General features: G+C 43.9%; 2 protein-coding genes across 2 annotated transcripts in view; both read left to right on the top strand.

Annotated features, from left to right (window-relative positions):
- The first annotated feature begins 3,870 nt into the window (after positions 1–3,870).
- LOC101078685 (hippocampus abundant transcript 1 protein-like) lies at positions 3,871–14,987 on the top strand. Its single transcript, XM_011604388.2, has 12 exons — positions 3,871–4,188; positions 7,180–7,278; positions 7,690–7,752; positions 8,426–8,553; positions 8,994–9,108; positions 10,310–10,528; positions 10,602–10,715; positions 10,908–10,979; positions 11,187–11,299; positions 11,526–11,623; positions 12,201–12,364; positions 12,620–14,987. Exons 1-12 carry the CDS (start codon positions 4,072–4,074, stop codon positions 12,890–12,892), a joined length of 1,575 nt encoding a protein of 524 aa, XP_011602690.2. The 5' UTR covers positions 3,871–4,071; the 3' UTR covers positions 12,893–14,987.
- Positions 14,988–15,321: 334 nt separating this feature from the next.
- The window catches only part of LOC115250249 (uncharacterized), a 4,031-nt gene continuing 499 nt past the window's right edge, over positions 15,322–18,853 (top strand). The window contains exons 1-6 of the mRNA XM_029838081.1: positions 15,322–15,363; positions 16,067–16,174; positions 16,265–16,378; positions 16,542–17,051; positions 17,307–17,423; positions 17,546–18,853. The exon at positions 17,546–18,853 is cut by the window's right edge and continues 499 nt beyond it. Of these exons, the coding sequence (XP_029693941.1) occupies positions 16,117–16,174; positions 16,265–16,378; positions 16,542–17,051; positions 17,307–17,423; positions 17,546–18,057 (1,311 nt within the window). The 5' untranslated portion in view covers positions 15,322–15,363; positions 16,067–16,116 and the 3' untranslated portion in view covers positions 18,058–18,853. The remainder of the gene's footprint in view (positions 15,364–16,066; positions 16,175–16,264; positions 16,379–16,541; positions 17,052–17,306; positions 17,424–17,545) is intronic.

Genomic DNA, 18,853 nt, shown 5'->3' with positions numbered 1-18,853 from the left:
ATGAAACTGTCATCTGCACCTGAATCAAAAAAAAAAAAGGACAAAGATGTGAGTCATCAGACCAGAGGAGAGAACCAGGTATTGTCAAATGGGTGGGTGTGAAACCGAAAGAAGCTCTGCTCACCAGTTCTCCTGAATCTGCTGGTGAGCTTAGTCTTTTGGCCGCCCTGGGCAATGAAATGGCCTGGTTGTCTGCAGTATAGGCAGACCTTTGCAGTTAGCCACCTGTGTCTCTCAGAATGGGAGAATCTGCTTCATCCCAGCTGCATGGTTTCAGCTGCAACGACTGACAGAGGTGCAACTGGACTTGGCACAGTTGGGTCAATCACAGGACCACTTGACCTGGCCGGGATCATTGGAGAAACAGCATGACTTGACCTGACCCTCTTCCTCCATCTCTCTCTGAGACGGTTTTCAAACATACGGTAAGGGCCATTAATGTCTCCAAATATGGGGTCTCATCTAGGGCTGCTAGCTCATTCTTTAGTTTCTCTTCCAGGCCTTTAATATATGGTAACCACCTGGAGGGCAGCATCGTTCAAACAGCTGTTCGATATATCAGATCGGATAATCAGCCGCAAATGTTACCCCCTACTGCAGAGAAAAAAGTTTAATCTCACTGCTCTGGACCGGGTGATCGAACACACGCCTAAGCTCCTCGGAAAGCTAGTGAGCGGACACGGGGAGGGGATTTTCGATGATGGTGGTGACCAATTGCGCCACTCTCCTGGATAATAAACTAACAATAAAGGCGAGGATAGATTTTTGGCTGCTAGCAGGTTGATGCCACAATCTTTGGGGTGATGCAAGGACACGTTTGTTTTTTACTGATCACTGAGATCAAGTTATGTAAGCGGTACCTTAGAGAGCGATCATGGTGAAAAGAGAAGTCTTTGGCAGGACCTACTGGAGATTGGGCAGCCGACAAGCAAACATATTCCATATTCCCAACATTTTATTGCAATTTAGATGCAGGTTGTGGTTTTAACCAGGGGTGGCACAGAAAAAGAGGTGGGAAGCAGAAATTATGTTCAATCTGACAGTCTAATAATAGTGATATTCAAGGTGTAGTCGTATTTGTTAACTGAGCCATCAGGCAACCAGGGCAAAGACTTTTATCAGCGACCCAAGCTGCTCCTGCTGGATTCCTGCCTCCATAGCCACTGCATGATCAAGCAAATTGGCCACAGGCCTAACTCCATGAGGGCTAATAGGGGAAGTACACCGACTTCCCACCAGACCAATACCAGCGCCTGAAAACAAGTCCTGCAGGACAGGTTAGCTTTACCAGTGTCCCCAGTCACACTGATGAGCCACAGTAGAGTCACTCGCCTGGATCCTGCAGCGGTGTTTCACCACCCAGCTGCATTGTCTCCTCCACCAGATGGGCAGGATCTCAGGCAGGCTAGCTAGTGGAGCTGGCTAGTTGGGCTGGTAATGGCTGGTAGGTGGGTTGAATCCTGGTGGTGCAGGACCATTAGAGATGGAGGGAGTGGCCTGAGCATATACAGCAACGTGTTACTTCTAAGACTATCAATGTATTTACTCAAAGCTTTTTCCGTCACGCCTCTCTTTCCCAGCCATGCTGGGAGAGCTGTCAGGAGCTGACTATTACGTTCGAGTTAAGGAGGCCAGGACCCAGATGCCGAGTGTAAAACAAAAGGTTCTTTATTGCCAAAAAACAATGCAAGGAGAGACAGTTCTCCGAATGAAGTAACAACAAAAAAAACTCTAGGAAAGTAGCAACAGAAAAACAAACTAAAAATCACCACCAAATGGGAAAAACCATCGAGGAAAAAATACAACTGAAAACAGTGACAAGGCACTGACAAAACTTACTGGGCTGGAGAATAAGGGTTAACGTGAGACAAGGGCTGGAGAGCTCTGTGAGCTGGAGCTAGGTGCCGGAGACAAAGAGGGGAGAGCTTAAGTAGGCGGCCAATTTAGGCAGAACGCGCTGTAGGTGTGCCAGAAGCTCAATGCTCTCAGAGATCGGCCCGCCCCTAAATGCCGCTCCTGCGGGTAGAGAGGGAGGTGAGAAGTCTGAGTGACAACCAAAAACAGAACCACAACACTGACAGGGATGCCTTCACGTAACTGTTCCCACCTCCATTGTGTAAAACAGCAACAATCATAAACCTTCAGTGAAAAAACAGATTGCACTTCTAAGGCTTCAAAAAAAAAATCATCATTGCAAGGTGCACTGCAAGGGAAAAGTGGCTAGAAGATGGATGAGTGGTTGTTGTTTAGGTAAGAAAGCTTTATCTAGATACATTTCAAGAGAGCTTGAATCATTTTGTCTATGTTTGAATGTACTACCACCACTACTGATACTATTACTACAATTGCTTCTACTAATACTACTACTAATAATATAGTCATATTAAGCATTAAACATAATATATACATGCCCATTATTATATTATATTATATTATATTATATTATATTATATTATATTATATTATATTATATTATATTATATTATATTATATTATATTATATTATATTATTCTCGGTCTCGGTCTGAAACAAGGATGCTCACGTTTTCCCATCCTCGTCATTACCCTTTTGAACACACAAGGACGCGCACATGCAGTCACAACCACAGCCTCTGACACGTGAGCTACTCGGGATGTAAAGTTCGTCGCTTTTACCGCATCGTTTTCAATTTAATGTTTATTTTCAAAATAAACACATGATGATAAATTGACAATTTCTGCCTTCGCCTAACTGATTATAGATTTGATTTCAGTCTTTGTCATAGCAACTTATTATATACACGTATAATCTAGAAAGATATTCGATTTTTGTATCGATTGATGTGTTGTGATTCTTTTAATGTGAAGGTAATACTTTAATTTCTACATTTTTGTTTTGACGCTTGGAAACAAGTGATCGCAAAAGCTAAACGCGAGCGACAATTTCTCTCTAGACAAACAAACAACAGCCAGTACAGACAGTTGTCTCAGACTGGGACAGACCCAGTTTAGCTCTGAAAAAACACTTTGTCGAATTGTCATTATGCAGAAGAGGAAGTAGAATTCGGTCTAATCTAAAGTGGCTATGATTGTGCTAGATCCATTTCCTTTAATCAGAATAATTGGTGCGTCAGCGGAGATTTAAATACGTTTAGTCAAACTATTTACGTAATAACGAAAGGAACAAGAGGAAATCAAATAAAGACAGACTTTTGTTTGGTTTGATTCGTTGTCTACACAAAATAAAAACGATTTTGGATACCAGAGGGGAGGAAAGGGCAGAGGAGAGAGGAGCGCAGGAGAGAAGAGGAGGCCAAAGGAGGAGGAGAAGAGGCGATGGTAGAAGGGGAGAGGAGGGAGAGGAGAAGAGAGGGAGAGGAGGAGAGAGGGTGGGCGGAGAGGGGAGAAGGGGGGAGGAGAGGACGGGAGGAGAGGGGAGGAGAGGAGGGTGGGAGGGGGAGAGGAGAGGGGAGCACAGGAGAGGAGAAGAGGGGGAGAGGGGAGGAGAGGAGGATGGGAGAGGAGAGGAGACAAGTGAAGCCAAAACCATTAATCATGTTTTGATTTTATTTCTACTATTTGCAGAAGAAGATAACAACAAACAAAGACTCAGAATGAAACAGTATTATTAAAAAGTTGGACTAGTTTAGTAGCTCAGGGGTTTCCATGTCCCAAATGTACCTTTAATTGTAGTTGAGTTTCTTTTCTTCTACTATTTTTATGGTTTTCCACTCTGAAAAGCCATAATATAAAACAGGAATACAAGAAACTACTGACTTAAAGAATATGTTTGTTTTTTTAAAGTTATCATCAAACCACTGTGCGTGTTTGAGTGTTGTGTAACGGTTTAGCTTGTGCTTTTATTTTGACAGGTATGGCGAATCGGAAGAGCTTCGATGGTTCCCTCCAGCTTGATGGTGTTCCAGACGAGCCGTGGACCTTCGTGCTGACATGACGACGGATTTCTGTGGCACAACGATTTCGTTCATGAAAGAGGGTTTTAGTTGTTCTTAGTCGGCTTCAATTCCACTCAGCTTTTTCAGGACAACATAAGGAATCATCCTGGAAGCTCCGGGAGAACCGTGCTCATCTATGCAGCATGGATGCTTCGTGTCGCGCGGCAGGTGTGAGGAGATGCCGGGGGAGCAGCCAGTGGCCCCCGGCCGGGTGGTGCTGGTGAAGAAGTTCGTTATGAGGGACGGAGCAGCGGTGGGTACCCAGTCCGCCATTTTACTTCATATAAATCTGTATTAATCATGATAAGCGTTGACATAAATGTCGTCTAAGGCGTTTATAGAGCGGGTGGTGTGGACACAGTGGACATGTTTGGCTCTGAACCGATCAGAAATGGCACCATTCATTTGCCCAGCGGGGGGTCGAAGCCAAAATGAGCCTGGACAGAGCTGCTCTCGTCCAAAATGGCTGTAGATGTGCGTTGTGGGACTCGGATGTGGCCTCAGACAGCCTGGCTCGGTGTGTTGATGATGATGGTGGTGGTGGTGGTGTGGTCAAAATGGATCCATTATCTGTTACATAACAGCGGATCCAGCCTGCAGAGCCCCCGTCAGCGTCCATTTTAACATCCAACCACCGACCGATTAAGATTTCTAACCCTTTATTTCGCTTCTACATTTAAATCTACAGTTTATTTTACAGAGGCGGTTTTAAACATCACCTGTATGTGCAACAGGGAGCAAAAACGTTTATTTTCTTGCAACAACAACATCCAGTAACCAAATCTAATCAGTAATTGGATCATATGAGTATTTACCTCTTTCTGCTCATTTTGGAACCTGTGTATCACCTGCAAGAAACAATTAAATAAATGTGTTTATTTGCACTTACATGTTCAAAGTAAAAATAGATCATATCAAATATCTTCCAGTATAAAATAGCACAAATAAAGACGGCTGACACGTGTTTACCTGGTGAAGCCATTAAATGAAGCCCCGATGAGCTGCCTAGTAATGAGCTTTATATTATAAAACTATTCTTCTAAACAAATCTGCTCACAGTGTAATAATAACTAAGTAAAATGTGACAAATGTTTACAAAAAATGGGGGCAGTGAAGGCACCAGGATGTTGGTCTACATTTGTCTTCAATAAAATATAACATTTACCACCTAAGAATACCAATCATCAAATCAAATCAAATCAATCTTTATTTATATAGCGTCTTATACAATCAAAATTGTTTCAAGGCGCTTTCCAGAATCCCAGGGCCTGACCCCAGACAAGCAACAGTGGCAAGGAAAAACTCCCCTTTAACAGGAAGAAACCTTGAGCAGGACCAGGCTCATGTAGGGGGACCCTCCTGCTGATGGGAGGCTGGGTAGAGAGAGAGGAGAAGGAGGAGAGACAGGTAGAGGGGAGGAGAGGAGAGGAGAGGAGAGGAGAGGAGAGGAGAGGAGAGGAGAGGAGAGGAGAGGAGAGGAAACCATGACCCAGTGGGGTGACAGAGGCCTGTCAGGTGATCATGTTTCTGGACCCCGGCAGCCTTGGCCTATAACAGCACAGCTAAGATGTGACCTAATGATTAGACGACCCCCTAAGTATGGTAATTTGTCTGTCTATGATAGTAACTGGAACTGCAGAATTAGTAACAATAAGCTTTTTCAAAGAGGTAGGTTTTAAGTCTGATCTTAAAAGTAGCGATGGAGTCAGCCTCCCGTACCTGGACAGGGAGCTGGTTCCATAGCAGGGGGGCCTGGTAGCTAAATGCTTGGCCCCCATTCTACTCCTAGAAACTCTGGGAACCACAAGTAGACCAGCATTCTGAGAGCATTCACTGCATTATTCACAGACTCAGAATGAAATTAAAGTATTTAATTTATGGGCAAGTATGGGAAAGTATTTTTACGGGCTGTTTTGAACTTCTCCTGTGTTGTTACAATAGAGATAAAGCAGTTTAAAAAAAAAAAAGCCTGAATTTGGATTTTTGGGGTTTGACTGTTATGTTCCAGCATTTTGACTAAAGCTACAGAAGTGTGTTAGTGAATAAGGTCATTATTCATCGGGAGGGGGACACTAAATGCAGTCAGAAATAAGCAATGAGTTATTAAGATCAAACAGCCTCAAGGGTCCTGAAAGACCTGGAACACCACAGCAGATAACTGAGAGGTGAATAAAATTACAAACGATGTACAAAGCACCGGTAACACCCAGGGATGTCGTCGAGGATGACAGAATGGTGGAGGTTTAGCGCCCACCTCACTGGGATAAACCAGACAAACCTCCGAGCAGCTGGAAGAGATCCCATGTGTCCACTTGTTAATGAAAGAAGGCAAATAAGAAGTTTATACTGAGCATTTTGATTCACTTTCTGAGGCTCGGAGGGGTTGTCCTGAACATCTTCATCATCCTCATCCTTTTAGACCACAGTGATCCTGTTTGGATCCCGTTTCTGACCTTAAATGGAGCCTTGGACCGATTGGTCCTGTCTGTCAGACAGAAGTTTCCCCCTTTGCTCCTCACACTCATGGAGGCCCCCCAGGCTCTGTTCTACGGTGCTTGTTCTTCTCTCCCTGGGTCCACTGGGCTTCTTCACCTCCTTCACCTTCATGCAGATGATTGTCAAACATGTTTGATCTTGAGACCAAATAAATCTACACACACACAACTACTGCTGTGTTCAATGTTTCCCGCAGGGTTCCAACTGCACTGCTGACATTTGGCTTGTTGTTAATGTCCTATTAGAATTCCTGGAACATTGTGACTGTTTAAGATATAGTAGGCAGGTCAGCAGCTGCTTACGCTCCTGCAATTTTTACTTAATGTAGTTTAATATACGTCTGAGGGTTGAGTGGCTCTGAGCTGTGAGACGTCTTGTAAATCCCCTCATTTGCCAGCACTGCAGAAACAACTGCTGGAGGGAGAAATGGGATCAGGAGAGGAGTCACTGGATGAATCGCCTCTGTTGCAGCAGCTTTGGATCAAGAGCAAGCATGTTTAAAATGCAGCAGTGTTTGTTTGCTGCTCCTGATCTTGTGTTTTAGTTTTACTGCTGTGTTACTTTGATAGGAGATGAGCTAAAAAGAGGAGCTCATCATTATCATTCGGGCTAAAGATAGAAAGGAGTCCGCAGCACCACTTTAATCCTGTGGATCTGTGTCAGTGGGCTCGCTGTCCTCTGAACAATGATGCCTTTTATCTAAATATATCTATCAAACCGTGTATGTGTGTGTTTATGTGTGTTGCAGCTCCAGCAGGGCATCGGCAGGCCCAGTGTGTATCATGCAGTGGTGGTGATCTTCCTGGAGTTCTTTGCCTGGGGTTTGCTCACCACACCAATGCTGACTGTGAGTAACAGTAACGGTAACACTCCCCTCATCAAACCAGACTCTTCTCTCACCTCGCACGTTAACGACCCACTGGTTTTCAGTCCTCGTCCCGACACGACCCTGGTTGTAACACCGGTGTTTGGCCTCTTGGTCTAATGGGCAGTGGTTCTTCTCAATTCAGGGAGGCTGAGATGAGAGAGAAGCATTTTAAAAATGAGTTTTGTTTTGATTTGAATTATCGAGTCATAACCGTGGACACAAACAGCATGAAACAAAGACTTTATTTCCAGAATCTCCTGCAGAAGGTGTATCTTCTCATGTTCCTCCATCTGCAGCGACCCAGCTGTGATAACATTAAGAACAAACAGGAAGGTCCATTTTCTGTCCAGCTCAGTAAAGCTGAAATCTCTCATCTCTTTCTCTGCTAAGGTTTTACATGAAACGTTCCCCCAACACACCTTCCTGATGAATGGACTCATCCAGGGTGTGAAGGTAAGAACTGATTCTTGTTTTCACCAACCTTTACCGTCCGTCTGTCTGTTTGTCTGTCTGTCTGTCAACATTCTCATCAATAGGGAGGGCTTATTTTATGCTTTTCTTTAAAAAGCATAATATAATTGTTAAAACATGTCACTGATATCATATAAAGAGCTCTAAGAGCCATATTATTTGTGCCACAGACTCAAAAACAGAATGAGGTTGTTGTTTTTTGGTTTCCATCATTTTCCCAGCATTGTCGGAATCTAACGTTTAAATACCGTAAGTGAGTGAATAGATGTGATTTCAGATGAAAACACAGAATTTTTACTCTTGTAGTTGATGAAGTAACAAAGACAACCTGAACTCTCTGACAGTTGAGCTAACTGTGTGTTCTCACATCCTCAACGTCCTGTTTCTGTTCCTGCTTGTAAATACCCCAAGTTGTCATAAAGCTACTTTCCAGTCAGAAGTTTGTATTTTGTTACGCAGTGAGAGTGAGAACCAGAACACACAGCCTTCTCACCGCTGAGTTGAGGTAGAGGACAGACCTCCTCCACTTCAGATGATCAGTTCAGTTGCCATAGCAATGCCTCCAGGCGCAGGCCTTTAACCCTGCTGAAACAGTACTGGGTGTCACTGAGACGCTTGTTAAATTGTGGACGCTGACTCACCTCTTCATGTCAAGGGCCTGCTGTCATTCATGTCTGCTCCCCTGATCGGTGCTCTGTCAGACGTGTGGGGGAGACGGTCCTTCCTCTTGGTGACTGTCTTCTTCACTTGTGCACCCATCCCACTGATGAGGCTCAGCCCCTGGTAATATTCACTGCTCTTGCTCAGACATGTTATAACTTCAGTAATAACCTGCCACACTTCTATCACCACCAAAACAGAACATGGGGAGCAAAGTTAACTAGAATAAAGAGTTCCAACAGTGTTCCGAAGAGTGCACCTGGACCACAGACCACCAGGCGGTGGACCCGTTTCCTCCTGGATGGTTTATCTTAAATAAGCTCTGTTGCGTGAGCTGGATTATAAGGGGGGACTGTCAGTAGCGGTCATTGTTACTGAAGTCTAATGAAGGTCCTGGTGCAGCAGGAGACTCTCCTACAGATCACACTGTAGATTTACCTCCTACATAGCCGAACATGTTGGAACATTTCAGGACTGATGTAGAGCGTATCTCCATATTTGAGAGCTTCTAGACGACACCAGCTGCTCCTTTATTCATTGTTGTGTCTAATGTTACCCATCAGGTGGTACTTTGCCATGATCTCCATGTCTGGAGCATTCTCGGTCACCTTCTCCGTCATCTTCGCCTATGTTGCTGATGTGACTGATGAACGGGAGAGGAGCACAGCCTACGGACTGGTAAGCACCCTGTTTGGACCTGTGCTTCTCAAAATGGTTGCTTTCCTGATCTGACCCTCAATATTTTCATGACATCATCTGAAATAAAAGTAAAAGAGGAAACAAACTTGACCACAGTAAATAATAATAAAAGAAAATAGATAAATAAGTTCAGGTGGAGCAAACAATCCTTAATCAATACCAATTATACTCTTTAAACTGATTTAAATAACTCATTTTTCTGTTAGGAAATTTACAGTGTGAGATCTACTATAAAACAGTAAAATTTAATCATTAGAACATATTTATCATGGTCCTGAAAGCCAAATATAAGGTATTGATCATTGAGACTAAAGTTTGAAAAATAGTCTCATAAAATAAGATGTCTTTCCTTAAACAGTTTCTAGGTTTTAAACACAAAAACAGCACAATTTGTTACGAACTGCAGACATGAATCGAGACCCCAAATGCAGACACAAGACGACTGGATATGGTTGAAAACAAGTTTTACTGAGTTTTTACTGAGGTCCAAGTCCAATACAGAGCCACCCAGCCTGAAAGTGATGTGATGTGATGTGATGTGATGGATGCGATGTGATGTGATGTGTACATGTGGTGCTTGGTGTATTAAGGCCACTTTTCAGAACACCAATGAATAATTAACAACTAATCCGATGTATAATAACATAAAACTACATAATAACAGTGCAGATCAGGTTCTCTGTTCAGATGGGGCTCAGGCAGACCCCCCCTGAACTCAGTAGAGATGTACAACTAACACATCTGTTGCCAAGGCGATCAGTCACTTGACTAAAAGGAGACATTTCCCAAATGTGCAGCCTTTCAAATGTCTGGAAGACACTTGAGTTTTCCCAACAGGACACTTTGTGAAAACTTTAAAGCAGGAACAGCTTGAAGAAAAGAGAACCAGGACAGACGGTACAGGGCCGATGGGCTCAGCAGGACTGCACTCATCATCTCAGAGGGAACACGCTGTCGGCTTTGTTTGGGCTGTTGAAAGTGGTTTTGATTGTGCAAAGACCTGGAATTAGCTGGGACTCACGGCTTTAAAAGCTTATCCAGATATTTGCTGCACCATCACATCATTGATAGATTTGGTAAATTCTTATATCACGTTTGTACATTAAAGCCCAACAGTTGTGTGTTTAACGAGGGGATGTCTTGCATTTACGGGACCTTTGGTTGTCTGTGGCTCCACCAGGTATCGGCGACGTTTGCAGCCAGTCTGGTAACCAGTCCGGCCATTGGTGCCTACCTGTCAGCCTGGTACGGAGACAATCTGGTGGTTCTGCTGGCTACTCTGATCGCTCTGGCTGACATCTGCTTCATTCTGCTGGCTGTGCCCGAATCTCTGCCTGATAAGATGAGGCTGAACACCTGGGGCGCGCCCATATCCTGGGAGCAGGCTGACCCGTTTGCTGTGAGTTGGTACATCTCGCTGGCAAACAGCGACGCTGTCACAGCGAGTGAAAATGAGCTTCTTTCTATTCCAGTCTCTGAGGAAGGTTGGTCAAGACCCAACAGTCCTGCTCATCTGTATCACCGTGTTCTTATCCTACCTGCCGGAGGCTGGCCAGTACTCCAGCTTCTTCCTCTACCTGAGACAGGTGACGCACATGGTGGCCTGAAGAAGCCTTTCTGTACTCAGTAACAATGATTCACTTACTGTTCTGGTTTCCTAGCAGTGATGTAACCTCACACACACTTTAATAGCGAGGCGTGTGGAAGTGATGCTGCTTCCTCAGAGCGTTGTAACTTACCTCCGTGACAATCATAATGATTTCTGCATGTTTCTCTAGGTCATTCATTTCTCCTCAACCACCTTGGCCATTTTTATTGGAGTGGTGGGCATCCTGTCTATCGTAGCACAGGTAAAACAGGCCGACACTCTTTAACACTCTCATAATGCTCCACTTCCTGCTCCATCCTCAGTGTTCTTTAACATTGGTTTGCTCATCTTGTGGGTACCTTGTCTCTTTTGCTAGTTTTGGTATCACTGGAAATTGATTGCAGAGATTTCTGACTACAAAGAAGAATTGAATGAGATCTGAATCAATCCCCCGTCTCTCTTTCCTCAGACACTCCTCCTCACTCTGCTGATGAGGACTCTGGGTAATAAAAATACTGTTCTGCTGGGATTGGGCTTCCAGATTCTTCAGCTGGCCTGGTACGGCTTCGGCTCCGAGCCATGGTGAGATCTGTGTGTGTGTGTATGTCTGTAGTTTGTGTACTGTGAAAAGTTAGATTGTCCTATTTTATTGCATATGTGTCGTTATTTTCCCTGCCACATGTAAATGATAGTGAATAAATGTGATGTAATGTAATAAATGTGAATTGTTTTTGCACTCACTCCCTGTGTGTGTGTGTGTGTCTGTGCGTGTTTGTGTGTGTGTGTGTGTGTGTGTGTGTGTTAACAGGATGATGTGGGCAGCTGGTGCTGTAGCAGCGATGTCCTCCATCACCTTCCCAGCTGTCTCTGCTCTGGTGTCCCAGTCTGCTGATCCTGATAAACAAGGTGACTCTCCGTCTCTGCTCTCACCTATGTCCTCTGTTGGGGCCTCTGTGGTTGTGTGTTGTTATTCAAAGCTGGTGTTCTTCATTCCTCGGTTGTTACCAGTGACTATTTGAGTTACTGCTGCCTTTCTACCATCCGAACCAGTCTGCCCAGTCCCCTCTGATCTCTCACACCAACAAAGCGTTTTCAACCGCTGTTCCCCGGATATTTCCTTTTTTTGGACCATTCATAAATCCCAGTTGATCAGCAGGTTCTGACATACTCTGACCAGTCTGTCTGGGACCAACAACTAGGCCATGTTTACTACAATTTGTCTTCAATTTGTCTAGCTTTCAGACTATTAAAAATTAACTACATGTGTTGTGCTTTTGACCGTATGCGCTGGATTTTGTAAGAGAAGGTTTGACATTTGAGAAATGAGAATAAATAAAATCCTTTTTTTGTCATGAACATTAATAGTCCCAGTATTGAGTGGAGAAAGAAGAAGCTCAGAGCTGTGCTGGCAGGTTAAATATATCTGCAGACAGCATTTAGTCCATGTCAGCAGCAGTAATGTGACTGTTATTGTGACCTCCAGGTGTTGTCCAGGGGATGATCACAGGCATCAGAGGACTGTGCAACGGCCTGGGTCCAGCTCTCTACGGATTTGTCTTTTTTCTCTTTAATGTGGAGCTCAACGCCATGGACCCCATCCAGGGGGACTTCAACATCGACCCGTTGCCTCTGCAGAGCCCCACTGAGGTACCAGCTGCAGCTGAGCACACGTTAGCTCAACCCTCCGCACATGTGCAGTCCAGTACCTGCTGCTTTTAATGTTATTTTCAGACTTTCTCTGCTACCAAGTCCATTTTCAAAATTAAAATCTTACTTTTCTTCATCCACCGTGGGATCTATTGCATTTATTTCCGTGTTTACTTGTTAAAATAGAACATTTTTTGCGCTGAAGATGAAGAATGGAACCTTTAAGATATGTTTCTCTCTCTGTGCCCCACATAGCGAGCGCTCATCCCTGGCCCACCCTTCCTCCTGGGGGCCTGCACCGTGGTCGTGGCCTTCCTGGTGGCTGTTTTCATTCCAGAGAAGCCCTCCTGCTCCTCCTCTTCCTCCCAGTTGTCCCTCAGTGAGAAGTCCCACACGGATGGCAAAGAGTCCATGTCAGCGCTGGCCGGCGTGCACATCAACACACCTCTCCCAGGCAGCGATGAAGAAAGTCCTCCCACTGCAAACCATGAGGACTTTGAGCCGCTCCTGCAGGACAGTATTGTTTGAGTGGAAGCTGCTTTGATTGCTAATTTATAAGACTGTGGAGTTTAAAAAACCAGCAACATGTTTTCTTTGCTGCTCAGTGGGCTTAATTGTGCTTTTATTATCAGAAGATTGTGGTTCCTGGCCCTGAAGGCCACCAGGCCTGTTTGTGGGGGTACTTGCATATGAGGTGAAGGAAGAGCAGCAATAGACTAACAGGTGGTTTATTTGTTCTTTGAGAGCAAAGGAATCCGAGCCAACACCATTTAAATGGAAGCTTGGTGGGATCGACAAACGGTTTATAACAGAATGTTCAGGTTGGTTATTACATGAAGGAGGCTTCTGCAGTGATCTTGTTCATCAATATGCTTGAAGTTGATTGTTTTCATGCAGTCAGAAAAGGTATTTTTACCTTTGCTGTTTTATTTGGAATTTGCAATTTTTTTTCCATGCTGTGATTTATTGTTGGTGGTTGTTCTTCAGCCGGAGGATCTATAGTGATTTATAACATTTTTGTTACGTTTTCTGTTTCTAACTGTGTGTAGTATTGTTACCGTCCATCTGTGAGCTGAGAATGTGTGAGGAGCTGACAGATGTGTCGCCTTGGAAAGAGTGAAACGTTAAATTTGTGAACTTTTATCCAGAGAAACTATACAGGCCAAAATATAGTTATTATATCCTCAGTAACAACCAAACAGTGGATCCAATTATCATTTGATGTTCCTGTTTATTAGTCTACCTCAAATGTTTTTAATTGATACAACTTGGCTGTACCACTTTTTATCGAGTTTTTTTCTTTTTGTTTTATATCAGAGTCAGTTTATGAGTGAGCAGCTGCTGGGAATCATATTTGACTGTATCAGTAACAATAACTGGTCCTTTCACACCTTTACGTCACAGTTCATAGAGGTCCAGGCCAGTTTGTAACATAATCAGCCCTTCTACACACACACACGCACACACACAGTCTTCTGTCAGACAGAGAATGTGGGGGGGATTTTATTTCCTCCTTATGAAATAAATGTGTAGAATATTTTGCTGAGCCACTTTTAGCTGGAGGTCATGCAGTGTCTCAGCTTTGATAGCCCTCTGAGTTAAAGGGACTTTACAAAAGCTTTAGACAGACTTTAGAGATAAACCAGAATAACATGATACATTTGCAACATTGTGCACACAGTTAATACCTTGAAATGTAAATGTAGATGTGAATGATGTAATGGTCTGTATATAACGTTGTGTAGGATCAGCTTGGGCTCCTGGGTGTTCTGGGTATATTTACATGCACTCCAATATCCTGGCAACACGTCTGTATATACGTCTGTGTTGTGGGTGAACTATGGTGTGGGAGAGTCCATTTTTAGTATTTAATTTGAAAAATGATGTGAACTCATGCTCTGAACTCTTCTGTCCATCCCAGTCTCCAGTAGAGATGTGTGCGTCTCTCCTCTGGCACATGAACACTTGCAGCTGCCTTGTAATTTTTTAAAATATATTGATTATATTTGGAAAGTTGTAACTCTTCAGTGTTCTTATATAAAAGGTGCTAAATCTGGCTTTACAGATCTGCAGTTCTCTGATTAATCAAACATACCCTCTGCTTTTACACATAGAATTAAGACTTTTGTCATCCTACTCACATAGAAAGGAAATGTGAACAACAGAAACACTGTCAAGGAAAATAACTCTGAGTCTTTTCTCAGGCTTTCTCTTTCTTTTCCAGCAGGGCTGTTCAGACCCGGCCCTCAAGGGTGCGGTCCAGCCGGGCTTTCTATCGTTCCAGCTAGACAACTTTTCAGCCTGGTAGGATAGAAAACCCGACTGGACCACACCCTTGAGGACAGGGTCTGGACATGCCACTTGCAGTCAAACTCATCTAGTTTTTTTTTCCATTTTGGTGTCTAGATATATTAATGGATCATAAAGAGGATGCTAATCTGACTGTGAGCATTTCCTTGATTGAAGTCACCTCCCGAGGCCCAATAGAAATAATGTAAATAATATCTTTGGACTGGCTATCTGTACATGTGAGGAAAATGACTGTAAATACTAGTCTCGTCTGGAACTGTATGAGCCAGGTGTTGGTTGGTGAAGAATTAAAACAGAAAACCTGATATTTAAAGGATGTTGGGTATTTTTGTGTGTGCAAAGAACCTTTTACTTTATTTAAAGCCAATATGTTTATATTTTTTATTTAATAAGTTGAAAAATTTCTGTCAAGAAGGGGGAAATGCTCTAAAAGTGCTCTAAATTAATTTATCAAGTCAATTATTGACTCTATTTTATGTGTTATTGATATTAATTCCGGTCTCCAGCGACCTCTTTGGGCTTTGTTGCTCAACCAATCAGAACGCGCCTCGTCGGTCACGTGACGCGGCAGCTCTGAAACGGGACGGATGGCAACAAGAAAACACGCTGGAGGCTCCGGTCGACCTCACACCGGTGACCAGGGCGGATCTGGCCTGAGGTTCGGAGGACACACGGGAAGTCTTGTCAGCGTGAGTTTAAACTTCCAGTAAGCAACGATAATCGTTCCATGAAAGTCGCCCCTTTACGAAGGTGTGGTGTCGGATGACCACAACAATGGCGACCAGCAGCTGTCAAGTTTACGGTGTTTGTGAGTAAAACAGTTGACTTTGTTGGCTAAAGCTGGAAACAAACCTTTTAAGTTCAACCATATAAGTCAACAACTTGACACTTGACAAGTGTTCGACAAGCTGAACAATTAATTGCAATCAAATTAAACTGCACAAGCCCCTCAAAGTAACTAGTCTGATTCATTTAGTGCTAATGCTTTATTAACCTTTAAACAAAGGTCCTGAAAAAATATCTCGTGTGTGTAATGAATTATTATTGTAACAGTGTTTATTAGTTTATTGTTACAGATACTGTAGTGTTTATTACACAAGTCTGACATGAAAAAAGCTGTTTATGACAGTATCTTCACAGTAAACTGTCTTTGGGGTCCACAATCCCGATGCGTCTGGGACGGTTTATATTGGAATTGTCTGAAATGTCCCTCGCATATGGAGGAAATGATTTCCAATGAGGATCATGTTGTGGAGACTCTTTCCTCACACCGAGGACCTTTGTCTCTTTCAGGATGTGGTGGACTCTTGGTAGAGGCAGAAATGCTATTTTGACTTCCTCAAGCAGTTGGTTGCAATGACATTGAGTCAAAGTCCACCCTTACTGTCCCAGGACCAAAATGTCCATCAAGTCTGAGGGCCTCCCCTGCTGTCCCTAACGACATGGTGAAATGCTGTTGGACTGAGGAGAGGGAGCGAGCTCTGATAGCGTTCTACTCTGGTAAGAAGCGAAACACCAAGTAAGATGAGTATCCGTCCTCACAGGGACAGAACTGTCTGTGGTTGATGGGAATGTTGTGTGTCACTGCAGAACACTGCTGTCTGTGGAACAAGAAGTCTGAGAACCACAGCAACCGCCAGCTCAGACTGAGACTGCTGGAGGTTCTGAGCAGTCAGCTGTCCGACGCCACCATGACCTTCTCAGGTAGCAAGGACAGAGGACAGTCCTGCGTATCAGGACAGTCGTTCAGCATGAATCAGGCACAAATCCTCCAGATCCGTTCTGAGGAGACGTGACAGATTTCAGATGCAGAAGTAGCGAATGTGAATCCCACGTTTACGCGCTGGTGTGTTTGTGTTTTCTGCAGTTGACGACATAAAGTGCAAGTTCAAAAACCTGCGGACGGTTTTCAACCGAGAGTACAAGTCTGTCCAGGCCAGCAGGACGTCGGACAAACTGCACCTGTCCAAATGGAAGCACTATCAGCAGCTGCTTTTTCTCTGTGAGTCCTGCGATGAAGATGAGAGACTGGAGGAAGAGCAGGTCCTGAGACCAGTGGAGGACGAGAACATGGAGCCAGAAAGCCTAACCATTTCCTCTGTGATGGGAAACCACTCGTCCAGCTACACCCGACCCAACAGGTTGAGCAGGTCGTACACTCCCTCCAATGACACGAGAACAAGCTGCAGCGCTGCTCAGCAGCTCTTCCACCCTGCATCCTCAGACACCAGTAAAGCCTCGTGTCAAACACCAGGACGTGCTCGCACTCGGCAGGTGTCCACGCCACGTTCATGTTGCTCCGACAGCCGGCTGAGTGTCGACTCGCGCTGCCACTGGAGCGACACCAAAGTCCAGCAACTCATATTATTTTACTCTGGTCAGTGACCTCGGCTTGCTTTTCATAATCACCTTTTATCCGTTGACAAAACCTGGTTTTGAACTCATTTAGCTCATGATGCTCAAGTGGGTTAATAAAGAATACGGAGGTTGTGTTTGGCAACCATGTCTACATCAGGTTCAGGTCATTCCTCAGTGTTCTCACAGCTTTAGAGAACATGCTGAGGAATGACTCTAGAAGAACGCCAGTTTTTCTGTCCTAACCGTGTTTTTGTTCCTCTGCTCTTCTGTCCAGAGCACAGCTCTCTTTGGAACCACAGGTCTGAGAGCTACAAGAACAGGCAGCTCAAGCAGAGTCTGCTGGAGCTGTTGAGCCGCCTCCTGTCAGATAGAGAACCAGTCCCCTTCACAGGTAAACAGGAACGCTGCAATGTCTGAGCCTGGCTGTGCAACGCCTCCTTCATGTGGGGGCAGGTTCTACTCCAACCCCTAAAAATGACAAATGGGATTAACTTGTACTTCTTCGCCCTTTAGTGAAAGACATAAAGACAAAGTTCAGGAACTTGAGGACTATCTTCCAACGTGAGCACAAAGCAGTCACTTCCAACAAGACCTGCGGCTCAGAGGACTTTTATCTTCCAAAGTGGAAACACTATCAGGACCTGATGTTCCTATGTGACTCCTGTGGTGAGGAAGAGTCAGAGGAGTTGTGTTTTCAGCGCCTGGATAAAGCAGATAAAAGCCTTGAAACCTTTCCCTCACCCACTCCTTCAAACTCCCAACGCTCCTCACCTCCATCCTCCCCGTCCATGTCATCCTCTCACCCTGAAGGTAGGGGGCGGAAGCGAGTAGCCCGAGACTTGCTGCGTTCTGGTAGTGAGGTGCTGGACTTGATGAGGGCGTTCTGCCAAAGTCAGCCTCCATCACCCCACACTGGGTTCCTGAAGTACGTAGAGGAGTGTCTGAATGAGACGCCCCCAGACAAAGTGAAGAAGTTAAAGAAGAAGATCATTGAGATGATCCACAGTGTGTCAGAGGAGGTTTAGGATTTCTGCTCTTCTTTCATTCCAAACTCGACCTTCTGTAAAAGTTAATAACCTGTCTCTTCTGCACAATCAGTTCAGGTATGAGCTTTATTTTGAGTCCTTTCTGAAGCAGGTTTGATGTTTATCTGCTCCTACAGACATGCAGGATTCCTCCTTTTGTAATTTTAGCCCTCTTTTATCAAGTAGCAACTTCCCATCTGTTCCTTTGGAAGAGCTGCACATCAAACCTCGTATAGAATCTATTGTGATGTTTTTCACCCCTCCATATTTTTTGCATCAGTAGCTGTCCCTTGTCTTTGAAAGACTTTTTTCTTATGCTACTAAGTTGTAGATATTTAAAATGTATACATTGATAAGATCTTTGCATGTTAAAATGTTTCATTTTGGTGGTTTGGGTTTAATTTTTATATTTTGTATCTTTTTTTTTACTTATGTTGCCTGTTTTTCACTTTTTTATTTTTTTATTGAAAGATTGTATATGGACCATTTGCTGTGTTTTGGGTTGAGTTGTTTAAATTATGCCTTATCAAAATCCAAGTGAGTGTATTTTCTGTTAGATGGTGAAATTTAACGTGGCTGTTGTGGTGGAGGGGTCCCCCCCAGAAGGATCTCCCAGGAGGATCATGAGGTGGAGGCCACTTTTACAGCTTCTGTATTCTTACGTGACCGCTCACCATCATCATCCCGCTACAATATGTATTAATTTAATTTAATTTAATACACTATTAAGGTATAAAGGTACAAAATATGTGGTTATCAATATTTTCTTTTTCCTTTTTCTGTAAAACTATGAAAC

The sequence above is a fragment of the Takifugu rubripes genome, chromosome 6 (genome assembly GCF_901000725.2).
Source record: "Takifugu rubripes chromosome 6, fTakRub1.2, whole genome shotgun sequence".
Classification (NCBI taxonomy): Eukaryota; Metazoa; Chordata; class Actinopteri; order Tetraodontiformes; family Tetraodontidae; genus Takifugu; species Takifugu rubripes.
Note: the sequence above shows the minus strand (reverse complement) of the source record. Positions and strands in the feature narration are given on the sequence as shown.